Here is a 24,795-nt window from a genome sequence, read left to right on the forward strand (position 1 = left end):
GAGTCAGCTATAAAAGTCAGCCCAGCATCCCTCCTACCTCACCACTTGTTATCAGTATACAAATGGATGGCTTTTAGGAATGTTAAATGTTTGATACTAGAAACTAGCATTGGTGAAAACTGAGAGATAACTGAAAGAACTTAGTTTGTAGACTTTCATTTCACTTAGTAGGCTATCATCTAAAGCTTTCTCAAAAAAAAAAAAAAAAGTCCACAAGGTTGATAACCTTTCTTCAGTTCAAAGAATAAATTTTCCTGTTGATCTTTAAAGCAAAGAGCTTTACAGTTTTGACGATTCTATGCCAGTTTTAATAATAAAACTTTTGTTATTACTTATTACTTGAGAGAAAAGGGAGATTAAAACATGATGAGCGAAAGAATTTAAATCTAGACTGGTCTTCCTGAAATATACAATGAAACTAGCAGATTTGGTTCTTTCAAGAGGTTTTTTTTTTTCTTTTTTAAAGGCAGACAATCAGAAGAACATCTTTTTATAAAACATGGGCTTTACAGGTTCAACAGAAATACAACCAATCTAATGCAACTGGAAAGGAATCCAGTTTCAAGGTAGTTCTCTCCAAAACTCGCCTTGCAGTGGGCTGAAGGAAGCCTCACTAGTCTATTCTTAAGTGAAATCTCTAAAAATAATTTTGAAGGAGACACAAACTACCAAAATACATGCTGTATTTAGTCATGAAAACTTCTTTAGTATTCTATCCACTGTGTGCACAACCTTCATAGGCAGAAGGATCAAGAAGTAGATTGGGATATAATTTCCAGCCAATTCACTTACATAGTCACAGATAAATAGGAAAGTACTTTTAAAATGCATAGCATGGAGATGTCTTCCAATATTTTTCTCTGACTCTTGATTAGATTTAGAAGAGAATTTGTGGGCAAAAATAATCTGGATCAAGTTTCCCCATTTTGCTTTTATAATGAATACCAAATACATGCAAAACATAATAACATTTCAAATATATCATAATTTTTAAATATATACAAGAAATATGGAATTACGTATAAGAGTACATATATATAATAGATAGCAAAGATAGAAACTCATTTAGAAACTGATGCCTAACTATTAATGGCCATTCAACTCAATCTAATTTTACAGACATATTGAGAAACATAAAAAATCATCATTAGGACGTCTGATGGTTGCCATTAATCAAAGGAACCAGTTTGCCTTTCTTGGTCTAGCTTTGTAATGCCTCAAAACCTACGCTATGAAATTTGAATATCAGAAGCATGCATTCTAATGCATTTTCATTGCTTTATTTCATATGCTCTTTACAAGAGAATATAACTTCCATTGCATTTCACATAAAATTCTTTATATTTGACACATTTGTGAGTTCTAAATTTCTGCCATGTTTGGACAAGGCTGATGGCCTTTTGCTAAAATTTGCAGGGCTTGCAATCAGGCTGGTTTCTACAATTGATGTTAAGAATACAACCTGATTTTATACATTTCTTCTGATGGATGAACTCTTACCATCTCTTTCTTTCATGAGAAAGAATAAATATGGGTTTAAATATAACAAGAAAAAAAAGGAATTTTATTTCTATATATTTTTCTTTCTTTTCTTTGTAATTGTTTCTTCCTTAACAGTTTAATGGACAATATGGACTTGCTGAATCTTACTGGCTTATTCCTATGGTTCTATTACATATAAACTAAAACAAGAGGAATATAAGAATGCGCTATAATTATCCACCTAAGCGTACATTTAGGAACACATATTGTATGTTTCTCCAGAAACATGGTTTTATGCACCCTTGCCTCCTCCTCCTCACACCTGTTGGTTAGATGAATTGAATCCTGGAAAAAAAAAAAATCTGGTTTTACCATCCAGATTTACACTTACTCTCTTCTGTTTTTGGACCAAAATAAAAGGGCTACTTTTCTCAAACTATTTCTTAGTCCTCATTTACTGTTCCTGGACATTTATCAGTGCCTAAGTATTTTCTGATCAGAGAAATCACAAAGTGCCCAACAAATAAAGGGGATCAACAGTGGAAGCGGAAGAGGTATATATGCCAAATGGACCCTTCACAAATCAATTTATGATTAACACTGCCAACCATTACTTTAGGCCCAGACAAAATTACTTTGTCTTTTTAAAAGTGAATTTTAAGAGTAATAAGCAATGTTCAGTGTTCAAATCTGCAGGAAATATGAGGAACAATGTGTTAAACCCTTTCAGTGTAATTTAGAAGGAAGACTCTAAACATAGAGTTATTCTGACATCATAAATATCAATAAATCCCCATCGTGGCATACAGTGAATGAAATGAATGGCTCTATTCTCAAAGCATCTAAAAAAAAGCAGCACAATACCTATATTGCTTGAAAATCTTACTCATTTGATCCAGTTTTTATAATGGATTTATACCTATTCTCCATGTAATTCAATATCCACTTTTACTGTAAGTTAAGGATTACTGTTAGAACCTTATAAACACCACCACATATTTTTCCTGTTAAGCTCATATTTAACACATAATTCTTAGACATACTAATTTTTTTTAATGAGAGTTGTCTCTATCATCAGAAAAATAGGATGGAGTAGTTTCTCTGTTTATTTTACTAAGCTTGTGCAAAGAATAATTAAAAAAAAAAAAAAAAAAAAACACTCTCACTCCAAGCTCAAGAATCCTGAATTACTTCTCTTTACCTTGAGGTTAAAAAGAAAAATTTTTTAACTTGTAAAGTAGATCAGTAAAATTTTTCTGTTACAAGAAGGTATTATGATGGCAATTTTCTACTGATCTGGGAAACAAGTAATATGACAAGAATTAGAAATTTAAACCCTAGAAGTCTAAGTACTTATGGCTTATTTTTTCAAAACATGAATGGAATAAGCACTTTTCTCCTTTTCAGTGTTCATACCCTCTTCATCAACACTCTGCTTGCATTCAGGCACATCCCTGAGAATATTTTTAAATTCACTGCCTGTTTTGCTAAGCTGAACCATCTTGTAAAATCCAATCTTGTCTCTAAATTGCTGCCTGTTTTATTCAGGATCCACAGATGGATGACGACACTACAGTCTCCTGGGAGATCAGCCAGGCAGCACGGAAGCAAATGGAGCACAAGAGTGTAAGCTAATACAGCCAGAATCTGCAGAGCCACCAAAAAATACTTACACTTGTACAGCAGAGAGTCTCCATGCAGCAAAAAGAAAGGGAAAAAAATATGAATGGAAGAGAGATAAAGCAGCAGCATTACAAGGGGGAGGGAGAGACACCATACACACACAGAAAAGCTACACAGAAAGCCTTCATAGCAGAGGAATGAGGCAAGAATGAAGCCAAACTATCATTAGCGTAAGGCTAGCTTTGCATAAGCATAGCTTTTCATAAGCTCTTCATAACATAATTACAGCTTGAAAACTGCAGAAAAGTCTTAGAAATATTACCTCTTGCTAAGCGCGTGCAAAATGCCATCTACCAACGCTGTAAGGTATTAATCCCATTTGGGAAATGGAGACATCTTCTCTCCAAAGGCATAAGGTGGACAGAATGCTGGATGAACATTAGCAAACGCCATGCAGGGTTTGGTTCTTAAGCCGCAGGGCTGGTCCCAGCAACAAGGTGGGGACAGTGTGCCCTCAGGTACGTGAAAACCTCCCTTCTTGGGGATGTCCTTACGTCATTATATCCTGCCCACTGTGAGGCAGCAACTTTGAGTTCTCTCTCTCCCTCAGTCACCAAAGCATTTTAGGCAAGAATCTGATGCCAGGGTCTCACACAGTTACCTACCTAAAGTGTCATTAACATTGACAGTACCTTATACCTTAGTGTGAATTTAGGTCACTTTACATTTCACATTAACTCTCTCAAACAATTTTAAAACCTCATTGGTCATCATTACTAACAGTCATTAGGGCATCTTAGCATTCTGAAATTTTATAAAAGAATTTTTAAAAATGTAACAAAACACCAAAAGTCCTGTTGCAGCATGCCAGGCTTTATGAAAACAATGTATGAAGATGGGAGGAATCTTTTCCAAATTTACTGAAAACACCTAGTCCATCAACCTAGAGCTCACTTTTTTCCTTCAAGTTCATTATTCTGTGTTTGTCAGTTGCTTTCAAGATGCAGCTGGATGAAAATACAAGACTCCTGAACTTGCAAATGCAAACAGTTGTGTGGTACACAAAAAGCTCCCCATAACCATCACCACCATTATTATCACCATCAGTATTATTTGTTTATCAGAAAGGCTTCCATCAGCAAGATCCCAAAAAAGTCTCAATCCTCAGACTTCTGATTTCATATTTTGTTACGCTGCTGTTGCTACTGCTGCTAAGTCGCTTCAGTCGTGTCCGACTCTGTGCGACCCCACAGAGTCGCAGCCCACCAGGCTCCCCTGTCCCTGGGATTCTCCAGGCAAGAACACTGGAGTGGGTTGCCATTTCCTTCTCCAATGCATGAAAGTGAAGTCGCTCAGTCGTGTCCGACTCTTCGCAACCCCATAGACTGCAGCCTACCAGGCTCCTCCATCCATGGGATTTTCCAGGCAAGAGTACTGGAGTGGGGCACCATCGCCTTCTCTGTCTTAACTATACATCCCCTCAAAAGCTTCCTAATAGGTGTGACACTGGATACATACGTACAAGAGTTATAGCTGATGGTTAAGCCCCATAGGTAATTTTAGACTTCCTCTGTGTGAAAGGTTAATTCAACATGACAAGTGCTCTGTCCCAATTATCCCCCTAAAGATCATTATAAGTGAAGGTGAGGAACCTTTCAATTGGTTCAACTTCTAAAATGACAGGCAAGCAAAAAAATGTTTCTATGAAGAGGGAAACCATAGCAACAGACATGTCAGCTTTTCAAAGGAATAAAAATCATCAGTTTTCCACTCCTTCTGCATAGCTTTTGGAACTCATTTACCTGTACTGACTTCAGTGTCTCTCCATCAGGGCAAGGGGAAGACTAGTGAGCACAGAGAGGCCACCCTGCCCAAGAGAGCATCTCATGCTCAAGGTGCTGTCATCCGAGAACTGAACTCAAATCATGGAACTTTGATGGCCAAAGGGGAACTGTGGCCAAGGTTTTGGCAAACGGAGACCTAGTTTTCTAGTTTGTGAAATAAACAGTTGTGAGGATTAAATAAGATAATGAATATAAAGTGTTTAGCACGTAGCCTGGCATATAAGTGGCAGTCAATGCCCCCCACGCTTCAATAACTGGCAGAGATTATGAATGTTAGTAACAGTAACATTTTTTCATTCTTCTATTCCCAAGGAGAAGAACTGAGGGGAGAGGGGGTACTCCTAACCACTACACTTATAACAGCAAAAGCTGGTAACAATCTAAACACCTGTTAAGCAAATGCTAGCCAATTTCATGACACCGACTTTCTGGAAGAATTCAGGCCAATTGTTTCACAGACTCTCCCACATTCAATATTTGTCTGGTTGTTCCCCATAATTAGATTCAGGTAGATGATTTTTTTTAAACACAAATCCCAGATGAATGATCCTGGAAATGACTGAATGACGACAGGTGGTACCCAGGTCAAGTTGTTCCGCTGTTGGTGACACTAAATTTGATCACTTCAGTTGGGCGGGAACCTCCCGACTCTTCCACGGTCAAGGTATCTTGTCCCTTGGTATTTTGTAAAGGTACTTTGTCTCTTGATAATTAATATTAATTCTACAAGGTGATACTTTCAATTTATGCGGATGAGCCCATTTGTAAACCCCACTGACAATCCTGGCCTGAATGAATACAACGGGAGCTATAAAATTGTCACTTTCTACTTTTAACATTATTCCTACATTTTAGGTGCCATTCCTCTGTAAGCATCAAATCTCCCTTTTCTAAATTCTCTGTATCATCCCCTCTTCTTCTCTTAGTATTACTATACACTTAGCATTTGGGTTTTCTTTCTTTTTTTTAATTAATTCAAAGTATCCTAAACTATTACTGTCATTATTTTTGTTGCAGGGAGTGTCCCAGCAGAAGCCGTTTTGATCTGGATTTTGTGTCCTTTGCAGTGATTTGGGTTTAGAGCCACTCCTTGCTTTTTGATTCAAGATAGCCTAGTGTCATCTTGTGCTTTCCGGTGCACTTTAAAAATGGATAAGGGTAATCCCTGTTTAATGAACTAGATTATAATAATTAAGTATTTCCTACCAGATTGTCAGATGCATCAATGTTCAGGGGAACCCAAACTCAGTCATTATTAATATATACCCTCAAACATCTAACCAAACAGTATCATCACGTCTGTGGTTTAAAAAGCAATTTTTATGCATGCCTACTTGTTAAAGTTTGAGGCGGTATGAAATCTTACTGAGAAAATGAGATACCTAATCCTTCCTATGATGACTGCTGGAGAGCAGCAATCTTTAATATCTAGGAAGAGTAGGTATACAGAAGCCATAACTCTGAGAGGACTGCAATAAATCAATGGACAAAAGGAGGAAGGGTGTGTAGAGATTTATGAGGCGCCACATTTCCTACTGAACGTGGTATTAAATCCAGCTATTCACATCACACTCATTAACTTTTATATCCCGAATTTCATTTCATATAAAAGTTAAAATGGCCTCATGATGTTAAAAACAATTCAGGGAGCTGTACTGATGAGAAACTGCTGCGAAGATGACGGTCAAGTACTATTTTTAAATGAACATGGTTCATTTCCTTATTTTCTAGATCTGCACAATTTTCTTTTTTCAATATAAGAAAATTAAATCTTTATCTTTTGTCATGTTTTCTCCCAGAAATAGGAAACAACCTCACTTTTTATTCATTTAACTAATCTTACAACTGATGCGAAAGTGAAATTTCACACTTGAATGTTTTCTTTAGAAAATGGATATAATTTGATACATTTTTCTGAAGAGTAGGCCAAAGAATGAAACCACCTGGTACCAATTTGAAGCAAATCTCTTACCTGGAGACCAAGTGTTAGCGCTGATGGGCACAGAAGCACAGTGCTTATTAACACAAGCATCTGGTACTTGCCCCTTGTAGCATTATAAGAGAGAAAGTGGGAAAATACCTTAAGTACTTAATTGCACACGTTAACCATAATGTTATTCCAATAGTCATAAAAAGCTGAATAATATTTTTAAATGATCTTTATTGTAAAAGAATAAACTATGGGGAAAAATTCCACTGAGTATTATACTTAAAAGAGGTATTTTAAGTTTAGATTTTTGGAAAATCCACATCATAATGGAAGAGAAGAATGAGGAAGACAGGAGAAAAATGCTCTCCTTCAGAACGGATACCAGCTCAGTGACATCATGATGAATAATCAAATTAAGCTTAAAATGCTTAATGTAATGCATTTGCTCTGTATACAGAACATCAGCTCCAGGTAGATGACAAAAATAGTTAACACCAAGTCCAACCACCACAAACCAAGTTAAATCCTACAACAATTTGCCTTACTGCTTTAAAAAACCTGAGTCAGGTAAACTCCAGTAGCACCAGGTAAAAAGAATGGATGGTGATTTTACAGGAGGATCTCAAACCCGGAGAGGATTCTGACTGGAGGGCTGTAGTAATCAATCAGTAATCAGGAGGTCTGGTTCTCACTGGATCTCATGGATGGATGGATGGGCAGAAGGAAGGAAACTCTTAACGCTTCAAATTTAAATAGAACTTCAGGTAAAGACGACTTATTACCACTCAAACTCTGAAAAATCTGTTCTGGCTTGGAACATGCTTAGTTTAACTACTTTGATTACCATCCCTTCTGAATGGATTCTCGAAGTAACACTCTAAATTGCAGATCCATTATTTTGAAATGCAGTCGTATGTGGAGCATGGAAGTTAAATTTTTGGTCTCATTTCCAAGTGTGATTTTCAATATGAAGTGCAGAATGATTTTCTTCAGCACACACAGAGACATATATATATTTAAACCACATACTTTATATTTTGATTTCACTAAAGAATAGGCTTGTGATAAAGGTTTCCCCTCAGTCCTGAGATGAGAAATCCTTTATATCAAATTCCAGCAGTGACAGTGGTTTCCCCTGAGGTACGTTTAGGGAAACTGAGAACTTGGATAGGGCTTCCCTGATAGCTCAGTTGGTAAAGAATTTGCCTGCAATGCAGGAGACCCAGGTTCAATTTCTGGGTCAGGAAGATCCACTGGAGAAGGGAATGGCTACCCACTCCAGTATTCTTGGGCTTTCCCTGTGGCTCAGCTGGTAAAGAATCCACCTGCAATGCGAGAGACCTGGGTTTGATCCCTGGGTCTGGAGATCCCCTGCAGAAGGGAAAGGCTTCCCCACTCCAGTATTCTGGCCTGGATAATTCCATGGACTATTCCTGGGGCCGCAAAGAGTTGGACATGACTGAGTGACTTTCACTTTTCACTTTCCTCTCTGAATTTCCACACATGAGCTAAAGAATGAAGATTAACTCATGCCAACCCCAATTGGTGTTTCTAAACTATCACTAGAATAATTAAGAGATTTAGAGTAAGTCACTGAGGCTCTCGAGTCTAGCCAACTTCTACTTAGATGATCCAAAGTCTGAGGCTGAGTTCTGTGCTCCTTTTCCTTCCTTACCCACCTTAGATTTTGTATTTTCTCACTTCTGTCATTCCCAGATTTCAGCCCGAGACATTCCATCCCACTCATTCCCTCCTTAGCAAGCCTTGATTTTCAGGAGGTATTTGGCTAACCCTCCAATTTTCCTAGTCAAGACAGAAAACTGTCCCCTTGAAAGTTAAGGCCAGCAGCATGGTCTGAGTAGGCAGGACCGAACTGATGGTGATCATGTAACTGTTCTCTGTATGCTGCTTCCAGAAGCAGAAGCCCTCTTTTCTTTTTGCTGCTCATTCCCATTAGTTCAGATACCTACAGCTCTAGTCATTACTTGCCCTAGTGTTTGAAGAGGTGTGGATTTGCTACCAAACACTAGAAACCCTCCCAGTTCACTAAGAGGAAAAAAGTAAAACCCTGGACAGACTAGCCTGCAGTCAGAGACACCAAACACTGAACTCTCTCTTGGTGCAAACCCTCCATGAAAAGGCTCTTCCCCAACACAACCCTCCCTGGACCTTTCCGTCTAGTGACCTGGTCTATCCCAAAGACCAGGGCTGCAGCAGAGAGGGTGAGGGCTTGCAAACTGGATCATTTGGAGTTGAGCCCTCCACTCTGACTACCCTTAAACAAGCAGGATGATATGGGGCAAGTGTAATAACATCTCTAAGCTCTGAGATTCTCGCCTGAAAAATGGGTTAAAACAGTTAACTGGATGTGGCTACCAAGACAAAGCACAGCGCATGACACAGTAGGTACATGGTTTTCCTCCTTGTTTTTCTATACAGTCTTCAGAGAGCTTGGATTGCTGATGCAACCTATTACATTCTCAATAACAGAACCTCAGAGGTTCTGTGCTGTCTTAGATAGACAGCGGACATACAACTGAGACGACCAATAGCCAGATGAATATGAATGTCTGTAGCTCATGGTAAATTGAGGTAAATGTCATGAATGTAGGAAAAAAGTGCTTACAGAGCTGAAGGGGCAGCGACCAGCTGAGGGACAGTGTCGGTGAGTGCCTCTGTGCCAAGGCTGTGCGTGGCTCACCTACCAACTCAGCCCTGGCTACTGAGGCCCAGAGACACCTCTAGGACTCCCTAGTGGACATCTCAGCCAGCGCCTTGCAGACACTTCATCCTCAACACGATCAAAACAGAACTCACTAATGTCTTTTCCACCAAAATCTGCCCCTTCTCCCACATGTCTCACTTTCAGTATTGCCTTAAAAATAAATACATAATATATAAACAAGTAAACTCTTAGCAAGCTCTATAAGGCTCTTTACAATATGGCTTCCAGCTGCCTCACCTCTCCTCTCTGCCACCCTTTATTCCCATCGTACCATAATCCCACAATAGTTCCTCAAATCGTGATGCTGTCTCCTCACTCTAAGACTCTGTGTGTGTTCTTCTCTCTGCTAAATTTACTTACTCATTTTCCTCCCAGCCAACTTCTTCAAATACCATCTCTTATTATATCATCAGTTACTAAGGGCCTATTATGTGCCAAGCATGATGCTTAGAAATTCCTCCTGGAAACCTTCCTTGACAACACCCCTCCCCCAAGCTGGGCGGGGCACCAGTTTTCTGTGCTTCCATAGCAACCTGCACATCCCTCTCAGAGCCCTTTCCCACCATATCTCACATTTCACTGTATTAATGGAAAGCCACCTCAATCCTGGAGAAAGAAATGGCAACCCACTCCAGTACTTTTGCTTGGAAAATCCCATGGATGGGAGGAGCCTGGTAGGTTACAGTCCATGGGGTCGCCAAAAGTCGGACACAACTGAGCGACTTCACTTCACCTCAATCCAAAAGGGAGCTGAGGCTTATGCAGAACAGCAAGTTGTTGTTTTTTTTAGTTGTTTTTCTTTTATTTCTTGGCTGTAGCAGCATACGGGATCTTAGTTCCCTGACCAGAGATTGAACCTGCGCCCCCTGCAATGGAAGCGCAGATTCTTAGTCACTGGACCACCAGAGAGGCAACATGTTTTTAATGAGTAAACTAGGATAAAGAAAAGAGAAAATGAAGCCAGAATTGAGGCTGAATACAACAACCTATACTTCTTTAGGCTCAGAACCCTTTTAAATAGGTCAATGCACACTGGGCTCTGAGCCTCTCAACTTACAGAGCAAAAGGCAGGCAACAAGTCATAGCAAAATTCACTGTGTCTAGGCAACACAGCAAACTAACAGCTCCAGGTTTTCACTCCTCTTGACAAAGACCTGCAATTTCTTCTGCATAGATGTGCAACAAGGTATCAGGGGATGAAACTGAACAGTACCCACAACAGTGGTACAGATGGTATAAAGAGCACATAAGGTAATGGGTTTTATAGGGGTATTTATTAAAGCTGCCCTTCATGAAAGTCACTGACATGATTCGGAAGCACCACAGTAAAAGCAATGCTGTAAGACCCAAAACAATAGGAAACAAAGGGGCCAAGTCTGCTTTACAGAGACCCTCCAAGGCGCCACACCTGTACCTCTGTGCAGGCCCTTCTAGACCTCAGGCCTAAAGGAATGGGATCTAGAATGTGCTTCTGGCATTTCCTCAAAGGGTTGTCAAAAAAAAAAAAAAAAAACTACTAGAAACTTTAAGGAACGTATATTTTAGCTGGATTATACAGATAGCTCAGTTGGGAAAGAATCTGCCTGCAATGCAGGAGACCCAGGTTCAATTCCTGGGTCGGGAAGATCCCCTGGAGAAGGAAATGGCAACCCACTCCTGTATTCTTGCCTGGAGAATCCCATGGACAGAACAGCCTGGCAGACTACAGTTCATGCGGTCACAAGAGTCAGACACAGCGACTAAACCACCACCACCACTACCACAAATGGTATCACAGTGCTGAAATTTAAAATCTGGAAATTAAGAGGTTTTCATACATTGCTTTCTAGTAGTTAAAAAGCTAAGCCTCCATTTTCCCAAAATGGTATCACTATGAAAAGGACATTACAGAATAAAGTAAAATTATAAAAGGAAACAATTAGGACTTCAATGACGTTCTGTGCACAACATCAGAGCAACTAATTTTAAATGAGATATTGACTTAATAGTCTGTGCTTGGCAACACTGCTAATAGATTAGTTCAATTAACAACTGTAGGTACATGAAAATGAGGTGATTTGTTTAAAAACAAAATGGCATGTTGACCAAGACAAACGGATGTTCATTGAATTTTAATCTATGCTAAAAAGCTTAAAATCATATATGGATATTTGAGGCTGAATTTGTTAAGGGAAAATAATTGCTATTTTGTCATTGGAGCAAGGATTCACAAGATGTATTCTGTAACAATTCAGGCCTTTTAAAATTGTTTTCCTAGGAAAGAGCAGTAAGCAGACTACCTGTTCCTCTGTATGAATATATTTTGATTTAAAACGGGTATGACACTCATTAAAATAATTGAAAGAAGCACATATAATTAGTGAGCTAGCTCTGCCTAAGGAGAAGACACTGGCTCTTCACCACTTGGCACATCATCTGAAACCTAAAACTTCTGCGATGGTTTAAGGTAGGAAACTATATATAGCGACAAATTAAATATGTAGAGATTGCCAATCAGTAGAAGGAGAACTGCATCCCTTAATACCCCCAAAGGCCAATGACAACACAGTTGAAAGATACGATGGGGAGTAGTGATTTCCTAAGAGGGCCTGATGGCAGGAAAAGAACAGATGGTCTATGGACAATAAAGATTCTAAGTAAATACACATTTCAGCTTAACACACAAGGCGTGTGTGCTGAAATGATAAGGTGCATATAGGAAAACTAATTAATCACTGTCACCAACAAAATTACACATGGAAAGGCACAGAATGTTCAAGGTAAGCCAAAAGTGCACAGATTCATTTCTCACAACTGGATAACAATTGAGAGTCAGATTTTTGACACAGTTATTTCCAGTAATGTTTAAAAACTATAAGCTTACATTTATGGTGAAATGACACACATTTTTCACTGTTTCTGTTCACATATTAATTTAATATAGAATCAGTAAGCAGATGTTTTGCATAAAACAATGGAGTCTATTTAAATCTAGCTTGGAATTTAATTCTGATTTGTGAGAAATATAGATATGAAATCAGTATATAGATTATAGCAGATTGGCTGAACGTGCAATCCCACACGGCCTGCTTCAGGGTGACCTTAGATCACCTCGACCAAGTTAATGTTTTCATGCCTAAGTTTCCTCATCTGTTAAACAGAAGATATTAACACCACCTATCATTCACAGGTTGTCATGAGAATTAAGCTGGCTACTATTAATAAAGAGTTCAGTGCCTAGCATATCACAGGTGCTAGGTAAGTGCAAAATAAATAAATCAGAAGATTTTTTCAAGCCATGTGATTCTCAACCCTGGAGTTAAAGGGTTATCAGAATCTCTGGGACTATGAGAATGGACACAGGTTGAAAAATTCAGCAAGTTATTCTATAGTTCTTGTTCTACCCGTCCCTTCTCCCCACCAGGTAAACTAATTACCTCTTCATTTATTTCTAGTTAAAAGGAAAAAAATGAATTATTTGGAGACTGAGTTTTAAGAAATGATTCTTTCTGCCATTTTGTTTAAACAGCCTTTTTCTTCAATTTTATGAAGTTAAGGTTGATTAGAAGCTCTCAGTCATCCTCCCCACAGATAACAGGCCTCATCAAGTCATTCAGTCTCCTATTTCAGCTCTCAAAGTGTAAGTTTAATAGGTGTTCACTAAGTGAAGAACTTCCTTCTAAGAGATGAATCATCGCTTCCATCTCCAAGAAGACAATCCTTAAACAATGCATTTCAACGTTTAATTTACTGCTCTGAACCTTCCCGAGTGTGATGATAACTATTGGTTCTTTAAAGAGACTTACACACTGAAATGGAATTGACTTTTGGACCAGGGAGAAATGGAAGAAAACATCAAGATATCCAGGAAGAGGGGGAAAAAAAAGAAAGAGAGCAAGAGATGCCCAGAATCTCCACTATGTCTGTTAAAGAAATGTTCAAAAATAGATGTAGGAGATATCACGAACATCACAAACAGAAAATGCCAGGATCTGTTAACTATAAGCAGAAGGCTGGTGATGAGTCAGTTACTTTGGAATGTCCTGGGGGAAGTATCTCAGGGCTGTGGGCTCCAAACAAACATTTTAGGTAATAAAGTTACAGCATCTCCCAGAGCAGTCCCATTCAACAGTGCTCTAGCTCTGTGTGTGGTACAATTTCTACCTGCCAGGAACGGATAATTCCATGGGGGAAGCTTGTAGGCGTGCACTTAGATGCTTCTGAGAATTTTCTATCCAACAGTTTTTCTTATGTCCCAACTTCCTGGATCACTTAAGATCTGTCTAAATGCTGCCAAAGAGAACGTACAGGCTCCTTTAGAAAAGCATCACCAATTCAATGTCTCCACCTTCACAGTACGTACTTCATTTTTTTTTTTTAGTGGCACTACACAAGGATCACAAATTGAAATATTTGGTAGTGGATGTCAATGAGAAACAAAAATGATTTGTTTCTTCAATTATGAAAGGTGGAAGTGCAAACAATTTGAAAAGGTAATTCTCATGCTCTACTCTTTTCCAATCAGCTGTGAGTTTGTACCACTCACAGGTTCAGGGTAAGAATTCCAGCGCTTAGCATGTTGATTTTCTTTAGAATACTGATCCTGCACCTGGGGTAATTGCCACTGTGAAACTGGGAGTATCTTTGGGTGGCTTAGACCCAAAGGTTAGGCTCAGAGCAGAAAGGAAATCTTTACAGCACAAAATCCATTGACTTGCACTTTCTACACAAAAATATTCTTTTTCATTAAACAACATCAAACTTAGCTCTGGTTTTTGGCTACTTACCGATTCATTAGCCTTGTTAAAACAATGATTAAAGACATAATTTTTAGAACTAGAAAAAAATGCTATTTTTATGGCTTAAAAATTCTGCCCGAGTATTTGTTATCTTTATAGAGAGCTCTGCCTTGTCTCAACAAGATACTCCACACCACAGGCCCTGTTTCTGGTCCTAGGATTCAACAGGCACTTATGTCAGGAATAGCCCTACCTGCTTGCCTCCCAGCCATGTGAATCAAGAAAATACCACCCTCTGACTTGGATCATCCTTAGAGTGAAGGACAAAGATCTCTATCTACTCCTGCCGCTTTCTGTGTCATGGCAACCAGACTGTTCTTAGGAAATGAAAGCAACTCAGCAGGGCTGGGTATGCCTTGCCCTGTGGTCCTCATGGTGGTCATGCATCCGGGGTGGTTTTATTTTTAAAGTACAAACAAACTTCCAGTTATAAGTCCTGGTGATATAAAGTAGAGCATAGTGACTATGGTTAATAATACTGAATTGCATATTTGAAAGTTGCTAACAGAATAGATTGTAAAAGTTCTCATCATAAGGAAAAAAATTATAACTATATATGGAGATGATGTCAACTAAACCTGTGATAATCATCCCACAATATATACATATATTGAATCATTAGATTGTATGCCTAAAGCTAATACAATGTTAAATCAATTGTATCTCAATAAAATTAAATTTTAAAAAGTGATCCTATTCCCCCACCCACTTTACTTAAGGAGAACAACTCCTTTTCCTTTCAAGTAACAAAAGAAAATTAGTCAATCAAACAAAAACAAAACTTATACAATTTAAAACCATCCTTACAGGAGCTAAGCCAATCTTTCTTAACCAATACTTCATCATCCAAAACCGCATAACTTCTAAACTCAACAAAACACATTTTACTAACTCATGTTTCCTATACCCCTTTCCAACTCACACAGAACCAGATAATTTTGGCTGGAAACATAATATGTAGAGTTAATTTTTAATTCAAATATTTTCCTATTACTCCTTTTCTTTTAGGGTTAGACTAAGCCGGGAAATCCCATCGACAGAGAAGCCTGGCAGGCCGCAGTCTATGGTGTCCCAAAAGAGTCAGACATGACTAAACAATGGCAAAGAGCTTTCTAGAATAATTACCCTATGATAACATAGTGTCTATTGCCTCAAAATGTAAACAAAATTTAAAATACTTATTAAATTTACATTTTATAACATGCTAGACAAGCAACTTTTAAAAAACTTGGTGTAATTCCCTCCACATAGACTAAATATATATTTATACAGTTAAATGGAAAATTATTTATCATCTTTAGTTATACTAGAATGTTACTTGAAATCTAAGATATATTTTAGGCTTTCTTTGCCAGTCTCCTTGTATATCATAAGGTTTTATCTGGAGGGCATTTAACTATTTTATTCACAGATTTTAAAAGATGATAACAATAGTTTATATGGAAGCCCAGGTGGCTCAGTGGTAAAGAATTTGCCTGTCAATGCAGAAGAGCCAGGTTCAATCTCTGGGTCAGGAAGATCCCCTAGAGAAGGAAATGGCAACGCACTCGAGAATTATTGTCTGGAAGGTCCCATGGACAGAGGAGAAGAGTCTGGTGAACTGCAGTCCATGGGGCCACAGAGAGTCAGACACGACTGAAGCAACTGAGCATCCACGTGATTCCTTTACGATGGCTTTGTTGAAAAATTACTAAAAGCTTCTACATCAGAAGCTGATGTAGAAACATTTGAGCACATAAGTAGACCAAACCTAGCCTCACCAACACCCGCTTGGATTATAAGAAATTACTAAAAATGAGTATTTTAGCAAAACATAAAAGCACTAAATATGGAGAGTGAAAACAATGCTGAATACAGAGGTATATACAACTATTTGAATGGTAAAATGAGAAATATACTAACAACACAAATTTTACAATAACATAAGAACTGACATCAAACTGTCCCCAGAAAAATGAGATATCATAAAACTGAATACTCTAGCTTTACAGCCAGATGGATGCACCGAGCAAATGCATCATATTCCAGCTTCTAAAATATATAAGTCAATGACAGAGAATAGGAACTAACCAGGAAATGCAGATCTAAGAGTGTACCCCAAAATGATGTAAAGAAAAAACAGGAAGAAGCAGGACATTAAAAAAAAAAAAAAGAAAACCTATAAGACCAACAAAGAGATAGTCACCCTACATATTTCATTTGGGAAAAAGTCCTTCCCCACATTTTTGTTGAAGGCTTATTTATTTATATTTTCCTGTCACAAATGACTCTTAAAAGGTAAATAAATGATTTCTCCTAATTTAGGAATTTTGTCCCACTATGGCTACAGTGATAGATATCCAACTTTTCTGTGTACTGCAATTTTTACAATTTTTCTTATTTAGGAGGAGGTGGGGGGAGTGGTTGGGTGGGGAGGGGTACGCTTTAAGAAAAGTTTTACAAAATTACAAATAAAGTGAGAGGACCTTCGTGGGAAGCTGAAGGCTTACGCTTTATCAGCTTCATTAGTAGAGAGACCCTGTACAGCAACAAGTTCTTGAAAGAATTGTCTTTGGGGGAAGTTTTATTTGGTCTGGTTTGTAAAGGTGAGTTTTTGTTTTTTTTTTAAGACAGTAGCAAATCCAGTGAAGCAGATAATGGTGTGGCCAAAGGCTGTGTCTTACCATACAGGTATCCAGATCTTCCAAACGCTCTATCTCCGTGAGCTCCTCCACCGTGATGATGGAGCGTTTAACCGGCTTCTCCTCAGCAAGCTCCATCTCCAAGGAATCTTGCAGAAGAAGGGTCTTGCCACGTCTGCTGAAATGGTCAGCCTAGAGAGTCAAGACAACCAACTGAATTCCAGCAGATACCTTCCATAAGAGGGCGCTGTGAAGAATAATGTCTACACCTGGTTAATGGCAACTCGATAAATTCACGCTGGAGTTGTTACCTCTTTTATCCTCTTTCTCTGGAAGGTGGAGTATTTAAAACAAGAAATGACAAAACCTCCTTCCGAACATCTTTTGAGACTTCACTTGAAAGGTAATTCATATGTCTTTGCCATGTTCATGTAGATATGCACCAAGTAGGCACATATTTTTGTTTTCCAAAAGATATATTAGGAACATTTGTAGGAGACTGGTGTGATTTTTTTCAACTTTCAATCTTCAATACAATCATAAAATTATATCCATCAAGTGCTCAAAAGTACATAATGAGGAGAAATAAAATGATTCCAACCTCCCCTATTGTAAAAGGACCAAAAGGAAAGAAACTGCTAACAAACTTTTAATAAGCTTTGTTTTCATGTAATAATTATTATATTTTATGTGACATTATTTACCAATGCTATGCTTTAGATAAACCTAAAAAAGTGGTAATAGATGAAACAAACTGGGCTGAAATTAATAAGCTCGAGTGCTGAGCTGATTCATCACCAGGAACTCTGCAAAGATGAGAACCAGTTGACAATTCTATGGAACCTTTGGGAACATTTCTAAACTTAAGTTGGAGAAAACAGTGTTATTGGACTGTCTTTGAAAGTAGTGTTTCATTTTGAAGATACTATTTCTTTCACTTAGCAGTTAAGCTCTTGTCTTACTATCTAAATCAACAGTAAGAAATTCAAAACATAAGTGCATTCACACAATTCTTTTTTGCTTATGAAAAGAAAATGTCAATACTCTGAGTTACCAACTTCTTCAAAGGACAAAAGCAAAAACAGGGAAAAAAATTCAACCTTTCAGTGTAGTTCCCATGTGCAGCCACACTGACACAACATCTAGTATTGCCGTCTTCAAGTAGGCATTTTGAGGCCATCCCTAGAGCTATGGTTATCAACAAACTATTTCTATAAAGGATGCTTTATTGACTTTGGTTTTGCTTATTAAAGAAAGTTTGAATTGTGATCTCTTGACAAGGTTATAGCTCTTTATCATGCCATGAACTACAGACTAGAGCTTCTTAAAATCTCTGGGTGATGAATCAGTTTTAAACTTCCAATTTGCCATAAGCCAATATATTGATAAAAATTGACAATAAAAAACATTTGATAATAAAAAAATTTAAATAACATGTGTTTGGATATTATTGCCACGTCAAATTGCTCTAGAAGTTTCTTCACACCTCCTCTTAGTTTCTGAACTTACCTTGTTATGGACTAGTAACTTTTTATTAGCGGGCCAGCTTCAGTCCACAGGCAATACTTTGAATAGCTAGAGATGTCTATCTTATCTTTTAGATTTTAGAGAAGAGTCGTATATTCTTCTCAAATGAATTTTTCAAAATACCCCTTTTGTCTGCCTTCCCCTCAGAAGTTGTTGCTGCTCCAGTGTTCTCCACCATCACTCAACAATTCATCACCATAAAACTGAGTATCTTCAGGCTACACAATTAACTTGAAATTTTTCTCTGGAGAAAACACTGTCATAACTTATTTGGGAGATTTCTACTGTATCATAACGCCAGTATTTTTGAGACACAAAACATAGCCAGTTATAAAACCTTCATCTGTGCCTCAGAGTTTAAGAAACAGGAAGTTTCTGATACATTTTTCATATGCACTGATACTGGAAATACTTCTACGGAGTTTCTATCTTAATGTGGAACCAGTCTTTAGATGAAGAAAATTTTATTTTTTCACCTTGGTTATATCCAAAGGCCTAGTTAGACACTCAATGGTTTTCATTCACTAGAATATGTCCATTTAATTCTTTTACTCTTTGGACAATTCATTTCTGCCATGTTAAGAATATTCTGTTATCAAATAATCATATCAGAGAACAAGTACAGATAAATACAGGTGAGCCCTGAACAACACGGGTTTGACACATGCAGACCCACTTACGTGAGAATTTTTTTCAATAAGAAATACTGTAAATACTATACAATCCGGGTTGGTGGAATCCTCAGATGTGGAGTGGCAACTATAAGTTATACATGGATTTTTGACTACAGGGAGGGTCTCTGCCCCTAGCTCCCAGTGTTGTTCAAGGGTGAACTATAATCTTTAAAACGAAGCTCTCAGTTTTAGACTTCAGTCCCAGCATCATCTCCCATCAAATTTTTGACCTGTGTTTATTATACATGAACAACAATTCTGGATATTATCACTTCTGCTTTGCCCTGCCATTTTCCCTCTGGAGAAATTCTAACATGTTCTAGAACAGCTGGAAACAATGAAGACGAAGAAGGAAAACTAGGATTTTAACCCATAAAGCTACAAAGGAATAAAATGTAGAAAATCAACCACATTCCCACGCTGGAGGCTGCCCTGCATCACCACAGAATGAACCAGGCTGTCCTGTACAAATGACCACAGCACTCACCAATTTGTGATGGCAGTGTGAAAGTGCATCCAGAATTTCATCCACGATTCGATCAGACAGGAAGGAGGCCACTGTCAACTTCACCTCACTATGTGAAAATCAAAAGCACAGAGTGGCATTTTAATTTGTGCAAGAGGGAAAAAGTCACCCCCCTTGATGCTATGTTGATAAGGTCAAATGTGATTCTGTTTCTATCTTTGAAAATAGCATACAAGAATGTGTGAACAGGGCTAAGGATTTCCAAAAATAAGCCTTAAACACTGCCATAAACACACAGGTAATAGCCTTTCTTTATCAATGTCAACCTGCCTCTGCAGTTTCAAAATTCGAGATTTAATGGCAGGAATGAAAAACATCTGGATAAAGACAAACTTAATGGAAACCATATGTACCATGTAGTGAGAACAATTCATCCATTGACAAAATGAAAACAAACTTGGGCTGGAGTAAATTAAGAAAATCTAGTCTGGTTGTGAAAGCTTTGGTTATTTCTTTCATATGTATATCCCTCACCTTTTAAACAACTTTTTAACCAATCAAATGGTACCTTATTGAAATGCTTCTGCTTTGACTTGCCACTGTACTTTGAATAGTTACAAATTCACTGTTCCCTTGCCTTTTATGAGCAGAAGTTATCAAAATGTTTAGTTTTAGTGCCTCTTGCCTAACCTTAAAAGGATGCCCAGACAGGAAGTAGCAGCTTACAGTTTCTACTAATAAATAACTCTGCCACTGAGGTTTCCATCCAAGGGCTAGCATTTTAGTTATTTGGTATTCCCAAGAATTCAACTTCCACGTGTGTCTTCAGTCTAAATAACCCTACCTGGGCACACATGCACCAATGTGCATAAATGCACAAATACATTGAAAGTAAGTGTGCTGGAGAGCTACATACCCACGTTTCAACACTGTCACATAATTTCACTCTACTTTTGAAGTCAATAATACTAAAAATTTTTCATCAAGGAAAAGAGTTATCAAAATAAGATGACCACCCACTCCAGTGTTCTTGCCTGGAGAATCCCAGGGACAGGGGAGCCTGGTGGGCTGCCATCGATGGGGTCGCACAAAGTCGGACACGACTGAAGCAACTTAGCAGCAGCAATCTTAAAACTGAAGTTGAAAGTATATTTGTGTAACAGGGGAAAACCTTCCTAATTGAAAGGCGATAATTTTCATTGCATGTCTCTTCAGAAACATTTCTGATGGCAGAGCAGGAGGGAAGCACCAACTTTTTGATGCCAAAAGTAAAAACAGTCCTGGGCTAAAGATAAAAGAATGTTTCTTTCATTCCTGTCTCTGAACCAAGGTCTCCCTAGCTATTTGGTTTATCTAATACCCTATTATTCTCCAGAGGTGTCCACTGATAAGATTCACCCAGGTCGCTAATTAAAAATACAAATAACTCGGTCCCACCCCAAACCTCCAGAAGGCCTGGGAATTCAGTATTAACAAGCACTTCCTCTGATGCTTTTAGATATATTTGGGAATTTTGTTTCCTCCCAAGACTATAGTCAGTAGTTTCTCTCTCTTTCCTACCCTCTGCCTCTCAGACGTCAGGAGGGATAATTTATTTCAAATTATAACATTAAAAAACAGTTCTTAAAATGAAAACAATAGATACATGTATATGTATAACTGAATCACTTTGCTGTACACCTCAAACTAACACAACTATTGTGTCTGACTCTTTGTGACCCCATGGACTATACAGTCCATGGAGTTCTCCAAGCCAGAATGCTGGAGTGGGTAGCCATTCCCTTCTCCAGGAGATCTTCCCAACCCAGGGATCGAACCCAGGTCTCTCACATTGCAGGCGGATTCTTTACCAGCTGAGCCACAAAGGAAGCCCAAGAATACTGGAGTGGGTAGCCTATCCCTTCTCCAGCAGATATTCCCAACCCAGAAATTGAACCAGGGTCTCCTGCATTGCAGGTGGATTCTTTGCCAACTGAGCTATCAGCAAGTCCCCTAATCAAATATACTCCAATATAAAAGAAAAAAATCTTAATTTGATTTTAATTGGAGGATAACTGGTTTACAATGTTGTTTAAGCTGTACAGCAATGTGAATCAGCCATAATCATGCACATATCTCCTCCCTCTTGACCCTCCCTCCCACCACCCCCTAAAATAAATTTTTTTTTAAAAAGCAATTATTTTTTAATGCTTCAGGACCGTTCTATTGTTTTGCTGCTGGGTGCTCTACTTCTTTCTTGACTGAATTTCCAGTTTGTAAAATGTTTCAAAGGAAATAATGCAACTTAGTCTGCATGCGCACATTTTCTCCTATCACTACTCAGCATGAAGCAGTATAAAAAGCCAAGCAAGGACTTGGTGGACATACAACTGATCCACTGAAGTGAGGAGCTCTGTACTGCTATTCAACTTTTAGAATTTGCCCATTTTTCAAGGGAAATGAGCATATTTGACAGAATCTGGGAGTCCAGGAAATGCTGAATATGATCTATTGGTAGTTCAATCCACTATTATGAAAAAATGGTGGTCAACAGCTTTTTATTCTCAACATTTAAAGAGCTCCAATAAAAACTCTGAAACTAGAGGTTACAGAAATACGTAAGCATACTTGGGCTAGAGTTCATAAAATCACTAATCAATGGAGTCTATAAACCCTCTGAAAGCCTTAATTTCTCAAGTCATTCCAACTGTCTTACAATTCAGTTGAATAGGCATTAGGGTCTTTGTTTAAAAGACACACACACACACCCCCTACAGCTGCATCTTAGCCCTGAGACTGTCTAGTTACTGCAGAATTCCAAAACCCTCAAAAGTCTATAGTCTAGCTTTAAGGTTAGCAGCCTTCAACATCTACTTTGTGATGACTTTTTTTTTTTTTTTGCATATTCTGTTTTTACCTCTCATTTTTCCTGCCAGCTGTCATCGAGCTATATTACATAACACCACCACTCAACTCTCCACGTAGAAGCTGTTATTTTTGCTATATCTAATTATTCAAATCAAGATTTGGACGTGATTAAAATGGGAAATTTTAAATGCTTTTGAATGCATTCACATTCTGATTTTCCAACTAGAAAATATAATGAGAATTACCTGAGCTATATAATGTAATACTGGTGGTCATCTCACAGTTCTTATGTAAAAATCCAGGAAACTTTGCTGGTGATCACACCTTCTAAATGTTTATACCCTGGCATGTTTTTCAAATTTTATCAACCAGGAATCTATGTAAACACTCCAGAGCACCATTAGCACATGCGTAGTATCACAGACCCACCAAAAGAAAACATGGTGACGTCATAGTGGGGCTCTTTGCTTATTTATGGGCTGTGCATGATTTATAATATTATGGTGGCAGAGAGCAAACTGATCTCTGTCTTCAAAAGTTAGATTTATTAAGGTGAAAGATAAGCTTCAGAAGCAGAAAAAAAATAAATAAAAGGCTTACAAACATGCACCCCTCTCTTAAAAAAATAAAACTCTTAAAAAAGGGTAGGTAACTTTATATTCCTCAGTAAGGCAGGCATAGCTGCAGTCACCTAATTTTGGAAATGTATAAAACCTCACATTTATGCATGGCTATCTCTATATACAGTCACTGCCTCTTAGACACGCCTACATACATTCTGTATGAATAAAGCCAACAATGACACCCTTCACAGCTGCCTCAATGGCATTCACAGACACTGCAGCGCCTCGGTTTATGAATATTATAAACCTACCTAATTTTGTTAAGGATATCAATTCCAGACTGCTCCAACAGGACATTTTTAACAAAGGTACGTGGGATGGAAATCTTTTCAGTGCTGGCATGAATCAAGTCTTGTCGAATGTGGGCTTTTCTCATCACATTGGGGCAAAGATTCTCGGCAGCGTCAACCATGGACTCAAGCAACGCCTGCAATGCAGCATAAAGCGGAGAGAGAGAGATGAGGACACAGACCCAGAGGCGCCCGCCGTAAAACTGAAAGGTGGCTATATATATGACACTGAGCTCTCGGAGGGCAGGGACACAAGAGAGTCCCAGGGTGAGACTGGGGATTCGGAGCTGTCCCAGGGTGACTTGTGACTGCTGGGTGATCATTGATCTCAGGCAATCACTTTAAATCAGACACTTGGCAGATCCGCCCAGGCTTCTGGCATCTGAAATGTGATAGTGTGCTAGCTTTACTTAACGCAGAGGCATTCACAATTAAGGTTTAGAAAGACACATACACACCAATTCAGCCCACACCAGACTGTCCTCCTGGGTATTAGCAAACAAAGTTACAGATGCCCCTGGAAAATATATCAAGTTTGAACTCCTCTGCAATTTCACAAATCACAGAAACCTCAAATCAGGGTAAATCATTTAATAGCTCTATCAAAAGAGCAGTAGTAGTAAACCACTCTAAATACTGCTAGTTTTCCTCTTTTAAAAGAAAAGCTTCAGTGTTAGGTAAAATTATAATTGCTGCAAGATCAAAAAATGAATAAATAATAAAGAAAAATATTCATGAACACTTTATAAACATTAGTAATTATTACACTTAAAAACCTACTTAAATACCACTTCAGAGTTTTTTAAATGTTTCTGCACATTTTATCCTTCTAACACCTGTGAAGATGCATAGAGAAGCTATTCATGTGATCACCATTTTATAGCTGAAGAATGTGAGCTAAGGGAAATGAAACAATTTGCTTGAGATGGATAAAATGGCTGGTGAGTATGGAAAGGGCACACGAGTTAGCATCAGTCCTAAATTTGAATCCTAGCTGAGGGACACTGGACCAAGTTACTGATTTCTCAGTTTTACTCTACTCAACTATAAAATGTCAAAGAAAAAAGTTCTCGTCTCATAGGATTTTTGAGGATTAAATGATATTACATATGTAAAGGGATCGATATGTCTAGCATACAAGAGAAGTTCAGTGTACCACAGATAATGCTATTAATCTGTTTTCAGAGATGCTAATCTTCATGATGAGATCTTGGTTTTGAAAGTTAAGCTTGATCCCATTACTATTCCAGCATGAATGGGACTAATGGAGCATCATTATGGAAAGCCGAGTCTCTCTGCACATATATTCACGTGCAGAGCACAATCCCAACAGTAACATCTCTCATGACACCATACGATGAGCAG

General features: G+C 38.2%; 1 protein-coding gene across 6 annotated transcripts in view; it reads right to left on the reverse strand.

The window, feature by feature from the left end:
* Positions 1-24,795, reverse strand: part of CARMIL1 (capping protein regulator and myosin 1 linker 1) — a 306,068-nt gene that overhangs the window by 29,267 nt on the left and 252,006 nt on the right. For all 6 annotated transcript variants that reach the window (XM_060403423.1, XM_004019095.6, XM_027958413.3 and 3 more), the window contains 3 exons: positions 23,392-23,567; positions 19,692-19,779; positions 17,046-17,195 (listed from right to left, as the gene is read on the reverse strand). In XM_060403423.1, the coding sequence (XP_060259406.1) occupies positions 17,046-17,195; positions 19,692-19,779; positions 23,392-23,567 (414 nt within the window). The remainder of the gene's footprint in view (positions 1-17,045; positions 17,196-19,691; positions 19,780-23,391; positions 23,568-24,795) is intronic.

The sequence above is a fragment of the Ovis aries genome, chromosome 20, assembly GCF_016772045.2.
Source record: "Ovis aries strain OAR_USU_Benz2616 breed Rambouillet chromosome 20, ARS-UI_Ramb_v3.0, whole genome shotgun sequence".
Lineage (NCBI taxonomy): Eukaryota > Metazoa > Chordata > Mammalia > Artiodactyla > Bovidae > Ovis > Ovis aries.